At 37.3% G+C, this 25,018-nt stretch overlaps 1 protein-coding gene across 1 annotated transcript in view; it reads left to right on the forward strand.

Moving 5' to 3' along the window:
- LOC116733291 (glucosidase 2 subunit beta-like) overlaps positions 1-25,018 on the forward strand; it is a 145,518-nt gene that overhangs the window by 14,328 nt on the left and 106,172 nt on the right. The window contains exons 7-8 of the mRNA XM_032584088.1: positions 6,995-7,061; positions 10,634-10,712. Of these exons, the coding sequence (XP_032439979.1) occupies positions 6,995-7,061; positions 10,634-10,712 (146 nt within the window). The remainder of the gene's footprint in view (positions 1-6,994; positions 7,062-10,633; positions 10,713-25,018) is intronic.

Consider the following 25,018-nt stretch of genomic DNA (forward strand, 5'->3'; position numbering starts at 1 on the left):
ACATCAGAGGGGGAAAAGAAATGGAAAGGTTAAGTGCAGATTCCTCTGCAGTGGAAATTAATTGACTTGGAGAAAGATTGCTGAGCAGCTGCAAACTGTATTCCCTCTGCTCTCCTTTTTACATACCTCAAACCTTCAGAGAGACGTTGCATATGAGTCACAGGAAAAATCCCTTATCGCTGCAAGCACAAGCTGGCTTGGCATTTAAGCGACGCTCTGACTTGTGCATGTGCTGGTACAGAAAGTTGTGAGGATAGGAACTGGGTTCTATCATCTCATGAAATGAAAGATTTACACTCATTAAATGTGGGCAGAGGATGCATTCAGTCTCCAATTTTTAGATTTCAGAGACAGAAATACACAAGATTCATACTTGTACCATTTAGAGCGTGGACTTTTTAACATAAATTGGAGAACAATCCTGTATCCTTCTGTTTTCATTTCAGCATGTCAGAAAACCTTCAGGGAAAAATAGAGTAGATTGGAAATCTCTGTCATGCTCTATTGGCAGCTTATTTTCTGATCTAAAGAAGTTTTGAGTGCAAAGCATGCTCATTATATTGTCGGTTCCTTTGGGCAGCACACATCCATCATGCTTCCCACTGTGCAGGCTGACCTTTCCTGACCATGACAGACCTCCCCCAACACATCGTTCCTGAGTCTGTCATCCTTTACTTCCATTACAGCTCATCTTCAGGGTGTAACAGGCATCAGTTTTAATTTCTGTGCTAGAGATGGCTTGTCTTGTTCGAGTTGCCCATCCGTCTGGAGGATTAACAGAGATTTCTAATGTCAAATGTCTTTCTACTGGAAATGCTCCAGTTTATTTTTATTCATTTATCATCAAGACTCCAAAATCTGAATGAAATATCTGCAGATACCGAGGCTTTTCCAGTCCAGATCTCCTTTAACTAAATTTTTGGTGCTATTTTTGGATCTGGTGTCATATAAGCTAATATAGGCACTGTCAGTCATAGTGCTGCATATTTTTCCCATATCCTCAGTCATATTTATATTTACAAGGATGATGGTTGCCTAAGCACCAGGTTGGTCAGTTTTATTCTTTTATTTACATTCAGTTCATGAGCTGCCAAATTTAAACTACACGACTCTTTGAGAGGTGAGGATTAGCAGTTCAGACTTGTGTTTTTTTTATTTTAGAAAATTACTTGGTATAATTTTGCAAGCTACTCAGCTGTAAATGTTCATTAATGACTGATAAAAACAGGCAGCGTTAAATCAGATGTGACTGTGAAAGGAAGAGATTAAAAGAAAAAGTAACATCAAGTGACGGAGGATTATGCCATTCCATAAAATAGTGTACAACCGGTGCTGTAGTGCCAACTGGAAATGAGGCATTTGTTCTCTATATGAAAGAAATCAAAGTTTTCCCAATAATACTACAAGCGATATTCTTGTTCTTGAGAATGCAAAACTGTGTGTCGTATCTTTTTGTGAGTCAAATGTTTTGTTATATCCCAAATATAAATAATCTGTTCATAAACTGTGTAGTAACTAAGAGTGCAACAGATTTTTGCCTTTAAACTTACATTTCAATTAGAAAATAGACCGACGCAAAGAGCAAACACTACTCCGAATCAGACATTAATGTTAATAGCTGGTAGGAAGAGAAGAGCAAGTTTTAGCCAGTGAAAACATTGATTCCCCTCAAGATTAAACCATGCATATTACTCTAACCTTTAATCTGTGGGTTAGTATCATTCTGCCTGTAGTTAAACAAAAGCTCTTTACTGCCTATTCTATAATGCATACTTTCTTTCTAGTAGAGAGTGCAGATAAAGTAAGCTTTTAAATTTACAACACTCGTGATGTTGTTTTTTTTCTGTAATTTGAAAAAAATACATGTCCCTGAGCATCTTTTTGGAGCCAACTAAGAAGAAAATATGCATCGCAATAGAAAAAAGGCAACTTTTACGAGTAGCTTTATTACTGTAAAGAGAAGAAAGTTATTGCAAGTTTTAATTATACTGGATCACTCGTTGAGCTCCACAAACCTCTTTCTGCCTTGCAAAGTTGCAAAAAAGCTCAACTCTACATCTCATTTGTCTTTTTGTCACACAGCACTTTCTATACAGCCCATACATAACAGTTGCCTGCAAATACACCTACGGTTCTATACAGGAATGTCAGAACACGGATTGTTCCGTGAACGTGTTGTCTCTCTCTTTATGACCGTAATAGCCTGCGTCAAAATGGGAATGAAAAGCCAGACGAACAAGCAGCTGAGAGTGCAAGTAGAGCTAAACCTCTGTGGTTTCACTGCTGCTGTCGATCAGACTTCTCTCCAGGGCTTCATGTGCAGTTATTGAGATGTTTGAAAGGACCAGGTTATTTGTACCCTCGAAGAAAATTAGTTTCTTGCAGCGTGATGTGTGCGGTACATTGGAAAAAATAGAACAATGGAGAGCTGGGGGTATTTGAGCTGACAGAACAGCAATCTAACCTTTTTCATTGCACGCAGTACAGGCATTTAGAGCCTGCGAAACAATCATGTATTTGCAGTGTTTCATTTTTTCTTTTTTAAATGGTTGTATTTATGGAACTTAAGTGCGTTTGTAAATAAACACATTTTATTTATTTGCCATCTTACAGATTTCTTGTTTTTGCTCAATCAAAAATAAAGTGGGGTCAGCCACATTTTTTGAATAGCTGAATTCAGGTTTACTAGCCACACCCAGGCCTGATTACTGACAGATCTTTAGTATTAAAAAGGACTTGCATAGAAACATTTTGTCAATATAAAGACGGCTAGAACATCTGGAAAAGCAACACATTCTATCCTGATCCAAACAAATTGAAGAACAGACGATAACCAAAGTATCTGGATTCCATCAGTCTGGAAAGTGTTCTGAAAACAGCTGCACAATATGTCACAAGTACAGTAGGTCATGATTGCAATATCAGTCTGTGCAAAATTTATATCCAAAGGATAGGTTTGGTAATTGTTGGCTGCACTCCAACAATGTATTTCAAGTGTTATAAACTTACATTTTACATGCTAATGTAATATTCAACCAGCTGGACTAGATATTTGTCATGGCAGGAGATGTTTACACCAGAACCAAAGGACGACGTCACAGAATAGGAAGCACAGATCAAAAAGAGAGGAAAAACAATTTTACAGCCAATACTGTCACCACAGTATTTAGCAATGTTAGTGCAATATTATCACCATCATGCCATTCTAATATTGCATATTGGTTAAACACAGTCATGAAAAACTGTTTAAGAAATTTCAAATTACTTGGTTGTTTATTTGTAACAGTCTTATTTTCCCACTGTGAATAAGATGTACGGCCTGAGTCATCCTCCTGCGGTAAGCCCCTCAATGCCAGACATGACATTTAAGTTGAAACACTCATTTTCAGGCTTCTTCTTGCTTATGTCGTCTCCTGTTTTCAGTAAAGTAAAAAGCTCAGAACAGAACATGCAGCCTTTTGATCTGTTTCCATTTCTTTGCCTTTTTTCCATAGAAAGATGTAATTTTCCTCTCTCAAATATTGCTTCTAGTGTATAAAAGACAGCAAAATGTGTGTTTTCTTTGCCTGGGAGCGCAGAGCCTACAATGACAAAAAAAAGCTCTGAGTGGATAACATTGTCTGTAGGCTAGCCATAGATCTGCAGACTCCCGCTGATATGTTCCATTTTCTCTGTTCTCGATGTGTCTCTCTTATTTTACGAGAGTGCTCCGATATCACCAGGGCAACATGGGTGGATGACTGATGGTGTCCATTAGTAAACATAGTCTCCTATGTATGTGCCATTGGCCTAAAGATCCCAATGTCTTCAACTGCCTCCTCCTCTTTTTTCCCCCCCACCACTCTCCAACTCTTCTTTATTTTCCTCTTTTCTCCCCTATCATCCTCTTACCTTTCATCTGCCCCCTCCTCCACCAGATGCTTCTCCATCATTCTTGTTTTCCGCTGCACTCCTCTCCCCCACTTCTTCATCTATCCTCCTTAAAGTTGTTTTTCGTAGCCACAACTTTGCAGTTAAGAGAGGAATGAGACCATCTCGCTCCCTTCATTTTTTTACGAGGCGGCGACCGGAGCACGGGTTGAAAATATCGAGCGTTAGGTTGCAAATGGAGAGCAATTCAAATAAAGAACGGGCCACTAATCTTGCAGATGCTGCATGTGTTGAGGGATACTATTATCAAGTGTAGTTTTTCCCTTTTACCTGTTTAGTAGACTCATGATTAGAGTTGCAGAAACTGAAGAGCCATATTGTTTCAGGTCAAGATGTTCTGCAAAATCTTACATCTTTTACAATGATTTCTCTAAATCCCATCCTAGATTTTTCAACTCATTTTAGCTAGGTTAATTGATATCAAGCAAAATGACAACAAATGTCATCTGAGGTGCCGCAGGTCCAAATTGTGTTCATTTATGTAGAATCCAATTAATTTAAAAATAGCCCTAAAATTTTGTCTGATTCCCAACCAATTATGTTCTATGCTATTTACTCCAAAGTACATTAAGCTTGAATCAAAATCAGTTGAGCATACGATGCTATACGTAAGATGTTCTCTGTAAAGAAGCCCAGATAATTGGAGATTGGTGAAATTATATGTGTCAAATTATATGACGTCAGTGTTTTATGGTCATGTATTTTTAATGCACTGGATCACAGGCAGTTAATCCAGATACAAATTGATTATAAAGCACACATCCCCAACCCTATTGCACAGACTTTATACCAGCAGTAACACTTAGGTTTTTTTTGTCCAGAAGAGAAACACAACTAAGCTAATAAGCACTGAGCTAGTAGTAAAATCTTTGGGATAAAAAAAAAGAGGTTAACATAGCAGATGGCAGCAATAGCTCAACTGAGGCCCTTTTCCATGAAGTTGACCCAGCTTAATCCAGAAATGCTGGGCCCAGTGGAGGTTCTGTGGAGATAAAAAACCTAAGAGATAACAAAGTTTTTTGCAGCAATAACTGGAGATAATGTTTAAATGGAAAATAATTGGGAAAAGAAGAGCAGTAAGGACAAATGGCCCAAATGTCCTCCAGCAGCCCAAGCTAATAAGAGTGTAACTATAGAGATAGTTTCAAGATAACAAAACACAATCTACGGTAACTATAAGCTGAATATGATCTTACAAAGGAGAAGGGGCGTCTGCACCAGACAAAAGTGGGGAATTGGTTCACTGGTTTACAACAAATGTAAAATAAGTTCTCTTACTACGGAAATCAAAACTCTTATATGGACAGAAATATATAATTGAATTTTAAAGTTTGATCCTTGTTGTAACACAATGTCTGTTTCTCTTCTAGAACCAAAACAAAGCCAGAGAACCTTTTCATCCCTTAGTACAATCTAGTTGATGAAAGTTAGTATGCTGCTTATAATTAGTGACAACAATATTTTCTTTCTGAAGTTTGATCCAGGAAAGAGACTGGATGAAGGACCACAATCACCCTGCCACATTTTACTCAAAAACAGAATTGGACACAGCTTTGCATTAATTCAGCACTGGTTTTCGAAGAAAGTTCTTGTTTTTACTGCGGGAGATGGACTAAACTAAAAACAACAAAATAGAAAAAAAATTACCCAAGAAACGCTACAGCTTTTTTTTTATTGCTGTATGAGTCCATTTTTTTTGGAAATTTATAATAGTTTGTTCTTTTATACTTTGCTTTACTGAAATATCTCATATTTCATTTACTTCTGACTATATAAACTAAAAATAATTCACACTAAGATGGTTTGTGCTTTTAACTGTAATATACTGTATATATACATACATATAAAAGCATGGCACCTGGTTACTTTCAACTTAGTAATCTTGGCAGAAGTTTGGATACCACTGATCTTTAAAGAGAGAACATGTAGTTACTGGCAGCAACGGCTCAGCAAATAGACCCCCCAGGAAAGTGACACTGCTAACCACAGTAATACTGGGCCAGATGTCATTTCTTATGAGTGAAACTGAAGCGAAGAGGCTGTTAACTGAAAGATCTTGAAGTTGTATTTGATCATTTGGGGAGAAAGAAAACTGTTTTCTAGGTTCAGCCGGGAACAACTAAGATAAAACTGGAGAAACATGATCTCTTGCTGCGCCATTTTGGATGAACTGACTTTCTTTTAATTAAAAATATCAAACTAATCCTGCTTGTAACAAATGGGTGGAATAGTTTTTCTGTCAAATAAAAAAAAAAACAGTAAGTTGCCTCATCAATGTTGGTTTGGCCGGAGATTCATGAAACTTGTTGTAACTCTTTAATTTTTTATTTGATTTTTATTTTTTTATTTTTTGCACACACTCTGCATAAGCTCTTTGCTCTGTACACGGTGAGGAAAAGAAATGCTAATTTCACAATTAGCTTTTCCGTAATTAGTACGGAAAGGTAATTGCCGCGGATGTGCAATTAGCATTATGTAAAGTGCTTTTCCCCAGACGTAGGGGCCAATCAGTTTGCCCCTTTTACCTTTTCTGTTCTGTAAATGATTCTGGAGATGCTCAGCACCAAACGCCAGAGAACTTCCTCCTCGCCTTCCTCTCCAGTGAGTACGATTCACAAAACTGAATCGGCTGGGGTCACATGCTTTGCGGATAAGAGGGTTCAGGAAGTTTCTTTTTGCTTCTCCTTTTCATTTGCCTGTGAATGTGAACGGAGGAGAAGAGGGAAATCACTGTCATAGCAGCCGTTGCAGCACAAAGCCTCCTGATTGCATTCTGGACTCTGACGCGCTTTTTTTTTTTTTTTCCTACAGGGAAAGCAAATGTTCCTGCACAGCATGACTGACTCATTGCCTGATTTTTTTCTCTCTCTCTACCCTTGCTGCTCATACTTTTTAGTTCACTTCTTTTTTTCTCTCTTTTTTTTCCTTTTAGGTTCACGCTTCAAGGTTTTTATTAGGACTGATAAATACAATTATCAGCAATTGGTGGTTAGAAATAATAAAAAGTTGTTTCTTAAATATTATCAGCTGTGTAAAGCCTCTAATATATAATTTTCCTTTGCAGGTTTTAGGCATCAGAATAGCACCGTATCTCACCTTTTCCAACTACTGGACAGCAATAAAGATGGCAGGTGAGTTATATGCTAATCAAAGAGAGTCCAAAGGTTTTTAAAGCCTGGAAACAAATTTGATGTAGGGCGGCTGCTCTTTGCGAAGTCTATCATCCACCAGCCATCTCTGAGGCACTGTAATCTTCTTCTATTAAATCTTTATCGCTTTGAACTCTATGTATCTTGCACATCCTACTTTTTGTGTTGATTAAATAAATTAGACAGTATGCTATAATATATCCTATTAACTACCTGGACAGAAACCTGTTTCATACAAATCAATTTTTATGTTTCACTAAAATCCAGTTGGGATAGTTTTTACTTTTCAAGCTATAAAAAAACTTTTTTTCCCCCTTATAGTTTTACTTGCATCTTTATGACATGGCTAGCAAATTTTTTTTTTTTTAAACGGTGCATGTCTTGTTAAATTATGAATTAAATGTGTTTGAACTTATGTTCACTAGAGTAAATTTAACAGTTTTAGTTACTATCTGACCTATAGAGTCGCTTAATAATAAGTCACTTAAATGGACGAACCTATGTGACAACGTGAGGTTGGCTAAAAGATCTCAAAAAGCAATGCAATCTAAATACATTTAAAAATTAATGAGAAGCAAGGTTATTGTGAAGGATTAGTCTAGAAACTGTCACATCTCCATATCTAGGGCTTTCTTACATTAGAACACCGGTGAGAAACTTCCTAAGAGTGGCCGGCCGACCAAAATTACACTAAAAGCTCATTAATCACTTGTCACTCATCCAGAAGGGTCACAAAAGAACCAGGAGCTACAAATAAAGCATTGCAGACATCACTTTATTTAGTTACAATCAGTGTTCATGATTTCACAGCAAGAAAGTTACTGGGCCAAAATGGTATCCATGTGAGAGTACCAAGACCAAACCAAGACCAAACCCATTGCTGACCTAAAAGAACTCAAAGGCCTTTTTAAAATTTACCTTGACCGTCCTCTACACTGTTTTTCTTTACAACAGTCCAGACCCTCATATCCCTCACTTTTCCAGAACATGCATGTAAAAAAATAATAAAATAATAGTGCTTACGCCAACAGAAAGACTTGGAATAGTAAACCAAGTGTGCTATAAAACATATGCATGCAAAAACAATCTCCTCATGCAGCAATTCCTATGTAAGAAAAATGTGCCTGTTTGTGCATTCTTGCAGTTGGATGTTATTCTGCCTCTCTGGCCACTGTTCACAGCTCAGAACCCCTTTATCCACTCAATCTCCCTCTGTCTGAATTCTTGAGTCTCTCTCTGAGCTGTGCTTAAGCAAACACATTACCAAGCTGTCAGTTGGTGGACTTTGTGAACTGGCCATCATTATGCACTACATGTATTGATGTTGATCTGAATAAGGCAGAGATTGTGTTTTTATCCACTGCGCTACTGCTTAGGTCTTGTACGTCTCTCCAACTCAAAGTGTCAACCCTCATTTAGTTTCTTCTCTGATAAATGCAATGTCACAAATTATACCTAATGCTTGCAGTTGCCAGGCAATTTGCTTCCTCGATTAGCATGCGTGCTGCATGCTTTTTATGTTGTACAAAAAGAAAAGTTATTTGTCTGGCTTTGTCCCCGATGACACTTAACTAAACGTTCCTCATTTCTTAATCTGCTTCATTGGAATTGCTAATTATGTTTAATGCAGATTCACAGATAATTATTCTCTCATTTATACTGTGAACTAATCTCATTTTGTGTCCATTTACTCACCAATAATTGCCTCATGACAAAGACCGCAGCCATTGATTTTCATAAAGTTTTGAACACATTTTAAATCGCATTAAGAAATTTCTGCAAAACATCCTCATTAGAATCAATAATGCATTTTGATATAAATTAACACTGAATAAATATTTCATTCGAATCGTGATCAGGTTGTTTTAAATGGCCCATCTGAAAACTTCCTAAAAAGATAGTTCACAAGTTATGAAGTCGGATTTGTGAAAACGTCATGAGTAGAAAGTCACTACGCTGCTCTGTCCTTGACAGTAATAATTAAAAGTTTGTTATGAATATACTATATACTGTTTATATACTGTATGTATATATATATATATATATATACATATATATATATATATATATATACATATGTATATGTATATATATATATATATGTATATAGATATATATATCCTTTTAAACCACTTGACCATTTTGGCAAGGAGTCTATGCATCCTGGACTGTTTTAGAAATGTGTGAAAATGTTGTACTTTTTTTCAGGTTTGAAAAGGCATGCGGAAAATATAGTTCAAACATGTCTTGAATATCAACACTTTGCCCTAACCCATCATCTAAAGGTTATGTCATCCCTCTTTCCATTTGTACATCCACGATTCTGTCAGTTTATTCATTTCACTGTCTCTCCTTTCTTTATGTTTATCTTTTTAAACTGGCCTAATATGGTGGAGAACTCTGGAAATTTTAGTCTCAAAACCAACTGAGATGTAAAATCCCTAAATGAGGGGTAAAGACTCGTTGGTCACGAATGTAGGCCTTACAATCGTTTCATCCCAAAACCTTTCCATGCAGCACACACAGGCACAGCCCACTGTGCCAGCTGGCAGGCAGTTGGCAGCCCAGTGCAGGATTAACTGGTACTAGTATGCTGGCCTATAAATAGAGTCTACCAACTGCTTCAGGAAATGAACCATGATGGAGCCTCCCAAAGGCCCACGAACAGGATGTGCTTTTTATCCTCTCCCCCTCTGCATGGATTTATCACTGCCTGCATCTGCGAGCTCCATAATATTCATTACTGACTTTCATAGAGAAGCCTCCTAAAGGGGTGCACATCACAAAACACCTGCTTTTATGCTGCAGTGGTCTATATATACGTGCAAATGCCCTCCGTGATTCGAGCCAAAAGCCAATTTACTTCACACAGGATTTACAGAGCCGTTGTTCTGCAGCCTGTGTGCCGTTCTCACAATGGTGAAAGGCATTGTTTCTCTCCAGCACTCACCCTGAGCATTGATCTTCTGTAGGCTGAGCAGACTATTCGCTTTGTATGTTTGCCTGCCTTAGTTGACGCGCTCCGGGGATTGATTCTGGCTATGCAGTCATTATCTGAGCTCAGAGGGGGCAGTTTGGCTGTAACCTCTGGAAGGAAGACACAAGCATGGAAAAATGGTTAATGACAAGAGTTTAGTGTCGTGGGAAAAAGAGTTGGCATACATGTCTGTGTAACTTTACAGTGTAGTGCATTGTATTGTGAAATCAGGACAAAGGTATGAAGAGTGCAACATTCTCGATATTAGCTGTAAATAGGTTAATTGAACTTTTAAGAAATGTGTATTTTTAAGTGTTAATCTGCCCTTAGTTAATTGCCAACTCTGGTTCTGCAGGTTAAAAGTGAGGACAGGTCTTATTTTTGTAACATAATGTGTTTGTTTCTATTTTAAATCTCTAGATTGAAACAAGGTTGATATTTTTAAGTGGAATCCTATTGAAACAAGCTATTTTTCTCAGTACAACTGTCTAGTACCTAGGAATGTTCAACACATATTGATGAAATCAACCAAACTATCCAATGGAATCCTAATACGATGCATTTTTAAACCCCTCAGTATATCGTTGGATGAAGTCAAGGCTAAAGTGGTGCTTGTCCATGATGAGACGAGGGTTCTCTCCGAGGATGAAGCACTGGTGAGCTATTTTTAAAATTCAATAACACAGTTTTCTTCAAGGGTTTTCATGTAGGCTTCACTTCATTTTTTTAAATTAAACTTTCCGTAGGTTGTTTTAAATTTAGGTTGAACATTCTTTCTTTTCTTTTAATTTTCTTGTAAATTTAAATTGTATTTGAAAGCTCCCGCCCTCCTTCCGCCACCTTTAGACATTTTAGGTGACAAAATTAACTTTGTAGGTATTCTTAATCATTATCCACTGCCGTTTATACAACATTTAAGTCATTTTTGTGCTGGTTACAAAGAAAATAAGTATCTGTTACCATTCAAACCCAGTGAGAAACAGTAAGGCAGCAATGAAACCGAAGTAAAATGACAATATTTCTAAGTATTTATAGAGTCTTCCCTATTGCCACTGATTTGTCTCCAAGCATACAGCACTTGAGTCTGCAAGGCCTTACTTATTTTAATGATGATATTATATAAGCAAGAGCTGGCACTGATGGTGATTTATTTATTTACTTTTGATTAAATTAGCTAGTGATTTCTTATATTTTCCAATAAAAATATATTTGTCTTTAAAATGAAAATACTTTTATTTCAATATATTTACCAACCAGATGTAAATTAAATTTACAAAAAGCATAAACAATGACTTGAGGCAATTTCAAGCGCAAGACAGCCTCTATGAATTAGGGAGCCTATTACAATATGACACAAAAATATAGAGAAGTCCTTTATGGCAATTAAGGTCTTAAATCAGGTATTAAATCATAATAAACTTTTCTAGTTTAGGTCTGTTAGTAATGATAAAACTTTGCATTTCCTAACTACCTAATTAATGTTGCAGATTTTTTATTACCTTCTTCGAAGTCGTAGGTTTACAGAAAATAACATTATGCCTTCCAACAGTTTGGGAAAGCCAGTAATGTGTGTAACATCTGACAGGTTGCTTTCTGTCAGAATTAAAGAGAGGAAGAACTTTAGCAGACAGTTTCCTTTTGTGACATTATCAAATGAAGATAGGGAAAATATCCAGAGGAGAATTGTTGACCTCTGCTAGTCTGGTTAATGCATCGGCACAACTTTGAGGTAGCTGAAGGTGCCGCATTCAACTCTTCCAACAATTATAGGCCAGTACAAACAGCATGGAAATGTCTGGTCATGATACGTGACAGGAACCGTGTTCCAGAAAATAATGTGTTTTGGTGTGAAAATTGTTAATAGGCACTAGAACAAAAGCAAAAGACATTTAAGATGCTGCTGACTGCCATTCGAGTATCATTGTCAACAGTGAAATGTGTCCTGTATTTACATTAGAAAAATAACAGCTTGGCAAGGAAAAATACCTTCAATTTTGGAGATATGTGCTGAAGACTGATGAAACTAAAATGTGTGTGTTTGACCATGATGGCTGCTGTTATATTTGAAGGAAAAAGTTGGAAACTTGCAAAAAGGAGAACACCATCTCAACCGTGAAAATAACTTTTTTGGTTATTAACTTTGTTTTGGTGTGGGCTCGATCATGTGTTGCTACAATATAAATAACATAATGAAGAATGAACATTATGTTACATCTTACATTATCAACAATTCCTAACAAGTGGTGATACCAGTAACCAAACAAAGTCAATGTTTTGGAGTGGCAATCACAATTCCCTGATCTCACAGGAAATATATGGACCGGGCTAAAAAGGTGTGTGAGAGAGAGTAAAGAGGCCTACAAATCTGACTTCGTTCTGTCAGGAGGAATGGGCCGGTACTCCAGCAAACTGTTGTGTGAACCTTGTGGAAGGAAACCCAAAGTCTTTGAACCATATCATACATTTTAACAGACAATTCAACCCAACAATAATGAAAAGTTGGTGGACTTCCAAAGTTAAAGTTGGTAAAAAATATCTCATTATTCTAAGATTTAGCAAACAAGAAATTTTAGTTATCCTAAATGACATTAGAAGTCAAATATCTGGTTTATAACTTTTATATACTTTTATATCTAACTTTTATAACTCATGGGTAGAAATTGGCAAAGGGTAGAATTGACCCAAAGCCTACTAAAAGCAGCATTTGGTAAACAAGCATGGATAGAGGTTTTATCTGTCTGCTCACTTTTAAAATACAGTTTGTCCTTATTTTTAGAAAAAAACAAAACAAAAACAAAGCTGAAGTATGATTCAGAACTGATTCTCTAATAGCATGATTATCCAGCAGCCTTGATGAAGGATTAGAAGTGGTTGTAGAAAATGTAGCTTTAGCGGTGGATTTGTTTACCTGGTCATTTTTAGAGCTCCAGGAAGGTTTTAAAAGTGAGGGAAAATTGCAAGCTACTATATGTATGACATGTATTATTATTATTTTTTTTTTTTTATGTATTTTTATTTTAGTAAACTTTATGTCTGGTGACTCCATTTTGAGTGTTGTCTCCACTTGTACAAGTGGTTTTCCTTCACACTCATTTCAATTCTGAACAGGACGAGCACGGCTTCCCAGTGGTGATTTAAAAAAAAAAAAGTTTTATTTTTTTCCTCAAGCTGTTTTTGTGCGGGAATATGTCTGTCTGTTTCACTTAAGACTTGTTGATCCTCCGATTTACGAGGCAGCACATAACAAGATGTCTGCGTGTAAACAAAGCAGCCCAAACTTCCTCTTCTTTTCCTTTTCTTTTATAAATTACAACATTCATGGGGACACATGCACACAAGACCACAAAACAGAGAAGCTTCAGAGCTCTGACCTGCATGAAAGTCTCACAGATGAGAAAAATCTGTCTATGTTAAATTTTCCTGGTAAATGGGAAGACATTCTCAGTGAATTCAGCTGCATCTGAAGAGGATGAATTAGTATAAAGATTCATGAATATGAAAATGTGTGCTTAACTGCAACCACAGCAAACTGTAATCAAGCTGGGCAAATTAAACAGGCTGCCATTAAACAAGCAATTTACATTAAAACTGACGAGGGGCTCAGTGTGTCAGACCCTATAATCAAAGTTGGGGCCTACGGGGATCGTATCTTTAGAGGAAGTTAATTTTTAACTGTTTTGGCAATGCTCAGAGAATAAGGCCTGGTCGTCTTCAGTAATTGTCTCTTAAAACAAGGGGCATGCTTTGGTGTGTCCAACGTGTACCAACTATTGGAGGTACTGGTTAGTTTGCAAAGTTGACTGTACAAACAAGTGTTGCCTGATGCAAAATTGTGTTTTGAAATCTGTGTTGTTCTTGAAATTAGGCAAAGAATAGAGTAAGTAAAAACCCCCGACTAAAATTTTATCTTTATTTAAAAGCGGAAAAGCAAGTACTCTTTCCAAAGCTATTAAAGTATATTTTCACATTATACTGATTGTTCAGTTAGCATTTTATTTTTGCTTGCTGATATTCTGAATTCAATACAGATACATTTATAGAAGACAGTTCAGTATTGTCACAGTATCAACTTTTCTAAACACCAATTTAAAAAAAGCCACACAGGAGCCGTCAAAGAGCAGGATGCGACTTGAGAGCTGCAGGTTCGCCAGCGCTGACCTGTAGAATGGTTGCTGCTAATGTTTGAGATTGTGATTAAATCTTGAACAGAAAAGCCCAATAACCTCCCAATCACAGCTAAATAAGATTTTATAAAACATTTGGAAAGGGGCAAAGCTTTGCTCCACCGTTCACGTCCAAGGGAATGGGCTTGCTTTTTTTTTGAGTCTTTATTAACATTACATTTATTTGGCTGTGCTGAAGTAAAATACCAAAAACATGTGTAATCCCTAAGTTGAGCAATAAAGCCAACAAGGAAGAAACACGGACTCTGTGATATTTTTTCTCCTATGGGCTTTTTTCTGAAATGAAAGGCGTTATTAATGTTCGGTTGTGCTGAATAAAGAGCTTGATAAACTTTCCTCTTTTGCACTTACAAGTGGTGATCATATTCTTTTTCTTTGCTTTTTTTGTTCTCTGATTCAATTTGTTAAATTTTCACATCTCTTTTTATTAGTTTTCCTGCTTCTTTCCCCCTTCCCCTATAAGAAGCTTTGGCCTCGCCAGAAAATTCACTTTCCACTTCAGTGGCCCAGATAATTCAAGAAGGATTTTCAGGAGAACAATTTGATGATCAAAGGGAAGCTCGACGCTCAGAAGGGAAAAGGGGTATTTTGAATCGGCTCTCCCTCTGTGTTCCAACATTATGTTATAGCCTTTCATTACTGTAGAAACCCCTGCTAAGGTAGGGATACTTTAGTTCAGACAATAAATGGTAGAGAAGCCAAATAGCGAAAGAAGGGAAAGGAGAGATGTAATTTTAGTAATGAAACTTAAAGTTTTGCACAGACTGAACTTTTAGCTTTTCTTTATTTTGCCTTTATTAATGGGACAATACCTTCATAGAACCGTCGATGTGTGACTCAACTCGAGCCGCAGCAACGTCTCTGAGAGCAGGAAATTGCTTTCTCTCAGCCTATACACGTTTTGTGCCGAGGCGTATATCACTTATCCATCTTTCTACCTGCTCACATACCTTTAAAGCCCTCTACTCATTCTACTAGAAACAGTCTGAGAATATTGCATGTTTTCCATTTGAACTGGAGAACCAGAGTAATCCTCCATGTAAAAAAAGAAAAGCCAACTGTGGTGTTCATGCACTATTTCACGTTGATGAGACAAGGGAAGAGTTAAGGGAATTTCACTTTTTGCGAGTGTGCAGAACAAAAAGAAATCCTGTAGGTGTAAGGAAGGGATTTCTCTGCAACAGCTAACAGTCTAGGTGAAGACATTTGTCATGCTTCAAAATTTTAAAATAGAGGCTATATTTTAGGTGCTCAATTATACGTCAGAATAGCTTAAAGATAAAAAATTATGATAGTGGAGTTTTATTTTAGCAGCAAGGCAATAGTGCGTAAACAAATTGACAATAAAGCTGAATTTCAAACTGCTCATAAAAATGACTTTTTTTAAAAACTGCACACATTTTATTTTATGACCAAATGTGGAGTTGATGTTTCTTTTGTATTTTTCCTACTCTAAAGTGAAGCCCCAAATGATTCAGGCCAAATTACTGTCAAATTAAGGTAACCATTCAGTTTTTCTAAAGAGTCCAAACTTCAGTCTGATTTGTGGAGGCCAAAGTTTAGGGTGATTGAGGTTGGAAGAGATCCTTGCAAAGACATTGCAGAAAGATGATTGGCAATTGGAAGACTGGTCTTATTGCTCTAATGAAAACAAAAAGATTATTCCTTTCATTACCGAGAAGGAGTTTTCAACATGATATTTAAATAAATACATGATTAAAGAAATAAGTTATCTCTTTTTTCCCCCCAGAAATAATCTCTTTTTTTTTTCACGGATTGCATTTGAAAATGTTTTATTTTCTATCAGAAAGAAAATTCTTGGTTAATGGAAATCATTTTAAATCTGAGCCTGCCAGTTTGAATAATTTCACAACGATTTACTGGATTTGTTATGCAAAAGTTGTAGTATTTGTTCAGTACCTTTATTGTCTCACAAGGGGGGAAATTAGTGTTGCAACCAGGCCTTTCAAACATACAAAAACAACCTAAATACCCACATTGGCTATGCAACATTTTCCTGCATGTTTGAGGTATTTCATTTTAAGCATAAAAGAAGGTGCACCCTAAAAAAAAATACTGCTAGTTTTAGATTTTAACTATGGTATTTTCATCAAAGGACGGTAATCATTTTGGACCCTTTGCCATTAGATAATTTCATACCTGACTGTTTTTGTTTACATCTTTAAGAACTGCACTATACCTCAGGCTTTTTTCAGTAATGATATTGCTTAGATGAAGACAAAGGCTATACAACTTAAAGGGGAGATGGTTGTTTTGCCTCTCCTCCATTTGATGCTTTTGTTTTTGGTGTTTTTGTACACAACCTCTTTGGGTAAAAATAGAGCCAAATGTTCTGGAACATTTTGTGCCGACTATGAGTCAATTCTTACCCCCCTCTACGCCTGTTGCAATAAGCAATAAATCAATTAATAGCATGATAAGTTAAAACAACCTCAGTAAGTTTTATTTGCATGATTTGTTGTTTTTCTCTTTCTACCAAAAACTCAATGATGAGACTTCAGTTTGGCACAATGGTCTTAACTAGCCCTTTTTTTTGAAGGACAATTTTGTTTGCAGAGACTTTATAATTCATTTAATTTCTTTCTGTTTCTTTGTTTATTTTGGATATTCAAAATGTCTTCAAGTTGTCGTATTATATATTCACTAGAATTTAAAGTTTATTGATCTTTGAAAATGTGTTCTTGCATTGCATCATATGTCATATCATATTGTAGTAATATGATTGTCGCAACCTGGGACGTTTTTCTGTCCCTCTGTCACTGGACTGTGTTGTGTGAGGATTGTAACTCCATAATCTAGTCCACAATAGACGTGGACCCAGAAATGATGCATTTTGGGTCAGTTATATGAATATATGGACTGCTTTTACCATGGAAACAGACAAAATCACACCAAACTGTACTGCTGTGTGAAAATGAGGCATTTGTTTACGTTCTATATCTGGAGTGAAGTAAATCTAATTTGAATCTAACGAGTATTATCAACATTTTTCATACTATTTATAATTACCGGTATTAATAAAGACTTCTCACGATGAACATTTTTATTTGTTGTGACAACAATAACTTACAATTATTGTTGTAAATTTTGAAAACCAAAAACCTATATGTTTTGTCAGGATTGTATTTTTTAGAAACCCACTGTTGGTTTCATGATAGCATAAAAAAAAAATCAATTAATTAAAAAATTGCATTAAATGCAGTTACCTTGCGAAGGTTGGTTAGCTGGTATAATTGTCACGTTAAATTTTACAAAATGTCATGATAAAGTCTATATTGCCCATCCCTAATAACTACTATTTTAGTTAGATTCAAGGGTATAATCACAAGAACTCGTATGAGATATAATTAATCAACTGACCTGAATATATTAAAAGTATTATAAATCTTCCAATGCAAATATTTTTTATTATCCCTCCCTCCCTCTCTCCCTCCCCTCATGCAGGGAGATTTCAGAGGGAAATCTGTTCTATTTCATGAAAATACTTTATTCTGTGGAAGGTCAAAAACTATGTGAAAACCAAAATATGGATAACAAAAACAGGCAGCGCATTCTGTTCTTCTTATCTGATATCAAAAGCCCTCTTTAAGCTGTTTATCCACTCTTGACATTCCTCTGTCACAGCGACAGCTCGACAGCAACCCACAGAGTCCCAGAGCACCTGCCACACAAACAAGCCTGACATGATTTTACCTTCCCACCTGGGCAACAACTCTCTCCTGATGCTCCCGTCAACATCAAGCGTTCTGCACAAAAACAAAAACCGCGTTGCCCTCCCTCTCCTCGTCACTGCTGACCAAGGTTGGCCTCTGCTGACCAGCTCTGTGCACCATCTGTCTGAGCTGGTTGACATTTGGCTCTTTCTTGAGCTGAAATCTCACCTCAGAGGGGGCCCTGACATGTTTGCATTCTGTTATTTTTTTTTGGCAATGTGTGTCAAAAGAGCACATTTCTCCTAGATTTTATCTGAACTGCAGACAGGAAGGTTTGCCTTTAGAAATGTGAGGCAGGGAGCAGGCGATGCATATTGAATCTTAATGCTTTACCGTCGTCATTTTATCACCATTTCCAGTTAGTTTGTTAGCTCTGTTTCTGATTTCAATCAACTGAAAGTACCTGAGCAGACACACGAAAAATAAAAGCAGGTGTTGTTGTGCACAGTGTGTTGATGTCTTATTAGCCACCAGAGGGGGGCAGCAGCCTTCTAAGTTAAGCTCAAGTTGCTGTAATAGAAAATGGAAAGTCACATTCACAGGTCATTTAATCTCTTTGTTTTGTCACGGGCTGGGCCTCTGGTGCTGCTTTTCTGCCTCACACACACTCACAAAAACAGAAACATCTCTCTTGTTAGGAAAAATTCTCCTTCGCTTGCGAGATATATTTATGAGACTGTTTTTATACAGCTGGTTGGATGGCTGGTTTCATAAGCCTGCAGTGATTCTAAGATTAAATGTGGGCTCTCAGGAGATTCCTGGGCCTGTATATGATTACTGTTTAACAGTGTTGGGGTTGTTTTTTATTTATTTTTAGCTGTAATGGGTATATGTGAGTTTGAGTCTTCTCTTTCCTCACTTACAGTAACTTGAAAGATTATTACATTGCCTGGCCAAAAAAATAGTCAGTACCTGGATTTAACAAAGCGAATCCGTACGAGCCTCCAGGTGGATACAGGGCTGATTTCTGCAAGAAAAAAATTCAGGCTCACCCAAACATTTATCAGGCTTCCCTTAGACTCCTTCGTTGCCAAGCTAGATCTGCCATTTACCATTGCTCCTCTGCTCATCGGGTTATTCGAGTAGTTAGTGGAACAAAAAGTCACTCTTACACACCTGTCTGATGCCTAACAAAAGTATGGATAGGATTTTATATGTAGGCTACTGGTCCAATTATGAAGAAGTCAGGCTGGGTGAAACACAGCCTGCCAAAAAAGTAAACATTGTGAATGCCTCAGTGTTGATGCTTGAACTAAAACATGTCCTGCAGTAATATTAGATTTTTTTTAATGTTAAGACTGACATTGTTTATGAAATGGATGTCATAAAATCCAGTGACACTTAATAACAACAGTGACGAACATTAGGAGTGTGATTAATGTTCATGATACACCTAATGCCCCAAAGGTGCTTCTTTGCTGCTGACTACCTTTTTAGGCACACAGTCTTACAATCTGTGATTGTCAGATAGTCATTGATCCTGGCAGTTGCTAAGGCATCCACCTGTGTTTTTTGGAGTTGCTGTCAAAGCAAAACAGCAAAACAGGCTGGTTTGTGTTAAATACATTAGAGGAACCACAGAGCATGATCATCATAGTGCTGATTGCTTTGTTCAGATGACAGTGGGTTTGATGAACCAGGTGTATGATGGCATCTTCAACTCTAACTCCACAGCAACAAGCAAACTTCAGGAGGTCCTCATATGTCATATAATCCTTGAGAACTGATGGGTTAGCGTGTTTTGGTGCCAAAACAAGTTAGGATGTTTTTCATAGCACTGGGTCATTCTCCTAAGTCAGGCATAAAGAGCAGTTGCAGAATCCCACAGAGCTGGTCTGCACAGGCCCTAAGGACTCTGAGACTGATACCATCTGGACCTGAAGCTTTGTTCCAGATTTCAGTTTTACTTACATGCTTTGATGTGGAATACCTTATGTATCACTGTCTTGTTTGTGGAATAGCTCTGAATGTTTGGAGGTTGCAGCACTCCAATGAGAAAAGTAGAGAAGTGTCAAAAACTGATTTTCTTAAAAGGTTTTAGTTAAGTTAAAACAATTTCTATTTGGCTTTGTGAAGCTGTATATGGAAGGATGGAAGTTAAAAGGGGGCAGGTCAGCACCACAACTTTATCACCTGCCACCCCACATGTCACATTTTTCCCTTTCCTACTGGAGTGCTTTCAACTCGTATAATTCGAAATGACAGGTAGAAACCTGTGGCGGAGTTGTGTGTTTTTTTTTCAGAACTGAGGTGGAGAAAAGTTTCTTGCTAGGAAAAAAAAACAAAAAAAACTGTTGTATGTCATGTTCTTGTAAGACGGGAGGAAGACGAGGAAACTTCAGAGGAGAGGCTGCACCCAGTGATCCGGACGATAACGGTAAAGGAGTTGTTTTTGTTTTTGTAGGCTGAGCAAACCCGACACTTCTCGATCTCTTGCCTCACCCTTCTCTAATCTTCCCTGCACTCATCTTTTGTTATGTAACTGTCACAAGATTGGATGTGCTTGCGGTTGCTTGGGTGCTGCAGTTAATGGAACCTGTGGGAGGTCAAAGGCAAGAGAGGGCTAGAACAAAATGGAGAGGCTGCTCCGGCAAGTCTTGAAAGAGATCGAGGACTTTTCTGCCTGTCTTGCTGTCCAATAACTAAATTGCCCTAATTTTAATTCCAGAAAGCATGAGAAATATAACATGGAATGATACAAGCAGTCAGGTGTAGGGGATATGAAGCGCTTTAGCTCAATTGCTGACAATTCTAGCTTCCAACTTACCCTGACAAACCAGGCTTTAAGCAACCCCAAGGCAATCATCTGTGTCCTTATCAGCTCTAACCACTTGACAAATACTATTGATGTTGCAGCTGGGTAACTGCAGCTCCAGAGAACATGGTACACACCGAGTGGTAAGCCACATAGGGACATTTCAATCCACTGGGACAGTCTGTACCAGCTCATCCTACATTAGTGTATTGATTGGTGATGTTTTACTTTATTGACATAAACACTGTTTTAAATGCCTCCTTTCTAATGTCTAGGGAAACAAGTTAGTTGAATTATCTTCTTGTTCTTCTAATGACAGGGTATATTTTTTATGTAATTATAGCTGAGGTGATAGAGAGCTGGTCTTGTGTTTATAGCGTTTCTTGAAATCCTTTTGGCTGCTTTGTTCTGTTTTTGTTCATTGTACAACAGCAGGAGGTCTTTCAAATCCATTTTGGAGCTTGGGAACATTGTTTACAGAAATTTGTTGCTCAGCAGTGCAGATATTCACATCATTCTCATTCTAGCTATTTTGTTTGGTCCTTTTAAGCTCTGAAACATTTGAGTGAAACGTCACAAGTTGTATGGGCTCATGAAAGGTGAATGATTATGTTTGTACAGAAAATAAAAGTATGTCTAATCAAAGTATTGATTATAGTTTTGGCTCCACTAAATGTTAGTAGTGATGAAATTTGGATTTCTATACATTGGTTTTGTAAAACAATGTCAAGAGCAAATAATAGAAACATTTTTAAAACCATTTTAACATTTATTAGCAATTAGCATTGTTAGCATAACTTGGTGTAACAACTTATTTTCTAGATTTTAAAATTTCCTACATTGTATCAAATTTTGTCACCAGTTTACCAACATTTCCTTATCCAATTTGACCAAAAGCAGATGAAATGTTTAAAAGGATAAAAAAAAGTCATCATTTTGTAGGTCATTTAGCTTTTCCGTTTGCTGAAGTTTCTTGTCCAACATTAAAGTGTTTGTTGGACAAGTGTTTATTCCTCAGCTGCTGCTGCTCTAAGAATATAAAATAAGATTCACCACTCTAAATGATTGCACAAAATATGTAACAAAAAACTGTGTTGTATTTTCGTAGTAAATACAAAAGAGGCCCTGCGAAGCAACACACTGTTCAGTGGACTTCTATTTTAAATTGTGAATGTATGCCTAAACCTCCTTAGAATAAAATATGTCTGTATGGACTTGAGACTTGTGTGATATGGAACGTTTTATGAGATTGAATGTATGTGGAAGTCATTGAGTCAAATAACGCAAAAAATAAAATCTTTTGTTCAGAAAACCGTGTAAATATAAAGCAATAAGCTGTTCTCTTCACTTTCTCTAGTGATATTGAATAGTAAGGCACATTAAATATTATGCAACTTTGTGCAAATATAAATCAAATGTGGAGTATGCTGTATGCTTATCCTTTTCTGCTTCTCGTTCTTTTTATCTTTGAATTATGAGATGTGAATACAGAGATTCAGATAACTGGATAATATAATTTTTTTTATTACTGTGCATTTACTTTATTGCGGAAAAACACATTAGAAGATTACACTAATACATCATGATCACAGTCAATGTTTTCAGTATAAAGCATGTTATGTTTTGTTGAGCTTACCTACAGTTATTTCCAGGTAATCTGCTTGATTTAGTTGTTTTTCTAAATATCAAGTCGCATTAAATAACATCCGACACTGGACAGATCCTCTTGCCTCTGAAAGAACATCTCATCGAAGCGCTTTAGCTTGTATGTGGGGGGTGACTGTTGATGTGTTTGCCGTTTCTATGGCGACCTCCATCATAAGACAATAATGAAAACTCTCCGAGGCCATCAGGGTGCAGAAACAGTGCATGTCCTCAGCATTTCAGCCTTACGTGGGGCTCAGAGGAGTTACACAACCTGACGTTCTCCCTCAGAACGTTTCTCTCCTGCATCATCTGAGGGCTTCTGAGACCGGCAAAGATTGGGGCTTGCTAGCAAAGGGATGACACACGGAATGACAAAACTCCCAGTGTCTGTCTGTCAGGCTTGGTCTTTATCCGACTGACATTTGCTGGCTCAGGCTCATCCAGGCTCTAGAGAAAGCCAGGGATAAGAGTCAGACACAGATGGCTTTTTTTTCCCCCTGAGTTTTGTTGAGCACAAGATTTATAATGGAAAAAATGTTCCCAAATCCACATCCTGTTTTTACCAACTCTCAGAAATATAACTGCGACTTGCTATGATTTAGACACCTAGAAGTTATCTCCTGCAATATTCATACCTCTTGAACTTTTGTTACATTTTTGTTGTGCAACACAAACTTCAGTGTATGCACTTTGGTGAGGTGTAAGAAAAATATTACGTTGTTTTCAATATATATATTTAAAAAAATCTATAAATTGTAGAGCACATTTGTCAAGAGCTCATCTGTATATAAAAAAACCCAACATTTAGAAATTTTGAATTTAGTTCTGTGAAAAAAGCCACCCTACATTTAACAGTTTGCCAATTTCAAAATACTTAAAGATCCAACCAAGGCATTAAGAGTTGCTTGAAACCAGGCTTTTTTTTGGGGGGGGGGGCATACAGCAACCTACAGAAATATCAATTAGAGATGAAAAGCTCCTTGTTACTCCTCACATAAAATCCAGTGGGTGCATTAAATAAATTGAGTCCATAAGGAACCAGTTGAGGTGGTTCGGGCATTTGATCGAGATGCTTCTTCTCTTTGTATGTTTTCCAATCATTTCCTACTTTGGGGAGAGCCAAGTAAGAACTCTCTAGATTAGAGGAACAATTCATCCCCTCAGCACCAGAGGCATTTCCCCTCTGGTCTGGGGAAATGCCTTGGGATGTCTTACAATGAGCTGGAGTGGGATGTCGAGGTGATGTTGGAGAACATTAGTGAATAAACAGCTTCATGAAGACCAAGGATATAAAGTTAAAGCAGAGTTTTGTTGTAAATCAATGTCCCAAGCTTTAAACATTTCACAGATTGTTTTTCAGTCCATCAGCTGAAAATGGAAAGAGTATAGCACATCTTCAATCAAAAATCAATACCCACCCAAACAGGAGAGCCAAAAAAATGTAGCACTTGCAGAAGGCTTTCAGTGGCATAAACTTAAAACTCCATCTCACCAAGGATGCATACATTTCAGTTTAAAACGTGGTAGCAGCATCAAGTTGTGGGTTTACATATCTTTAGCTCAGAGGAAGGAAGTTGGGAAGATTTGGAAGGATGGATGGACCTGAAAAAAGTTCACCTTCAAGCAGGACAATAACCCTAAAGATATAACCAGAAATAAGTTTAAAACTGATGTATTAGAATGGTCCAGTCAAAGAATGGTCCACTACAAAATTAATGTTCACAGATTCTCTCCATCCAAACTGACTGAGCTTGAGCTATTCTGTAAAGGACGAAGGTTACAAATGTCTATCTTTACATGTGAGTACAGCTGGTCAAGACATGTTGCTAAGACTTGTAGCTGTAGATGATTAGAGATGGCTTCACAAAGTATTTTCTAAAGAAAGCTTAAACAGACTTTTCAAGATGTATATATAAAAAAAGTAAAAGCGCTCTCTGCTGACCTAAGCTATTAGTGATTAAGTCTTGGTAGGGGTGTTGTAACTGAGGAGATGTTCCCTGTATTCTGAGTGAGTCAAAAGAACAATTCAAGACTGCCTTGTGCCATTTAAAACTGATGAGCCAGAGCCAGCATGAAGGAGGAGAGGGGAGGTGTAGGTGTTAAATTGATTGGCGAGAGAAAAAAGCATCTGCTTTGCAATTGCTTAGCAGTTGCCTCAGAAGCAAGCCTGCCTTTGTTTCCAAACAAGAATACCCACTTCTGTGTGCCGAGGAGTGTCGCCTTTGAAAGAGGGAAAGAAATTGTTGCATAAGAAACATTTAAAGACTTCTTTTTTTACCCTGTTTTGCAGCTTTCCAAAACCTTGATCTATTTTTTTTTTTCCATTACCGCCTCAACTCTGTTTTTTTCACCTCTGTTCTTCAGCCAGTTCAGAGTTATTATGTGGGCAGAGAACAAAAGACAAAGGATACGGTGTTGGAGTCAGCAGCTGATCCAATGACAGTGAGGCGAGATGGTCTCAGGTGTACCCGCTTCTCAAGTAGCACTTCAAGTTAAGAAAGGTTGTGATTGAGGAGGCCAAGGAGCGAAAAAGAAACTCTGGGGCATCATGGGAGCTTGCATCCTGTGTGACAAGTTCCTCGGTGCGTGCAAACTCCCCGACATCAAGAAAAGCAAAGAGACAGGAGACCTGAACTCTCCGA

This window comes from Xiphophorus hellerii, chromosome 14 (genome assembly GCF_003331165.1).
Source record: "Xiphophorus hellerii strain 12219 chromosome 14, Xiphophorus_hellerii-4.1, whole genome shotgun sequence".
Classification (NCBI taxonomy): domain Eukaryota; kingdom Metazoa; phylum Chordata; class Actinopteri; order Cyprinodontiformes; family Poeciliidae; genus Xiphophorus; species Xiphophorus hellerii.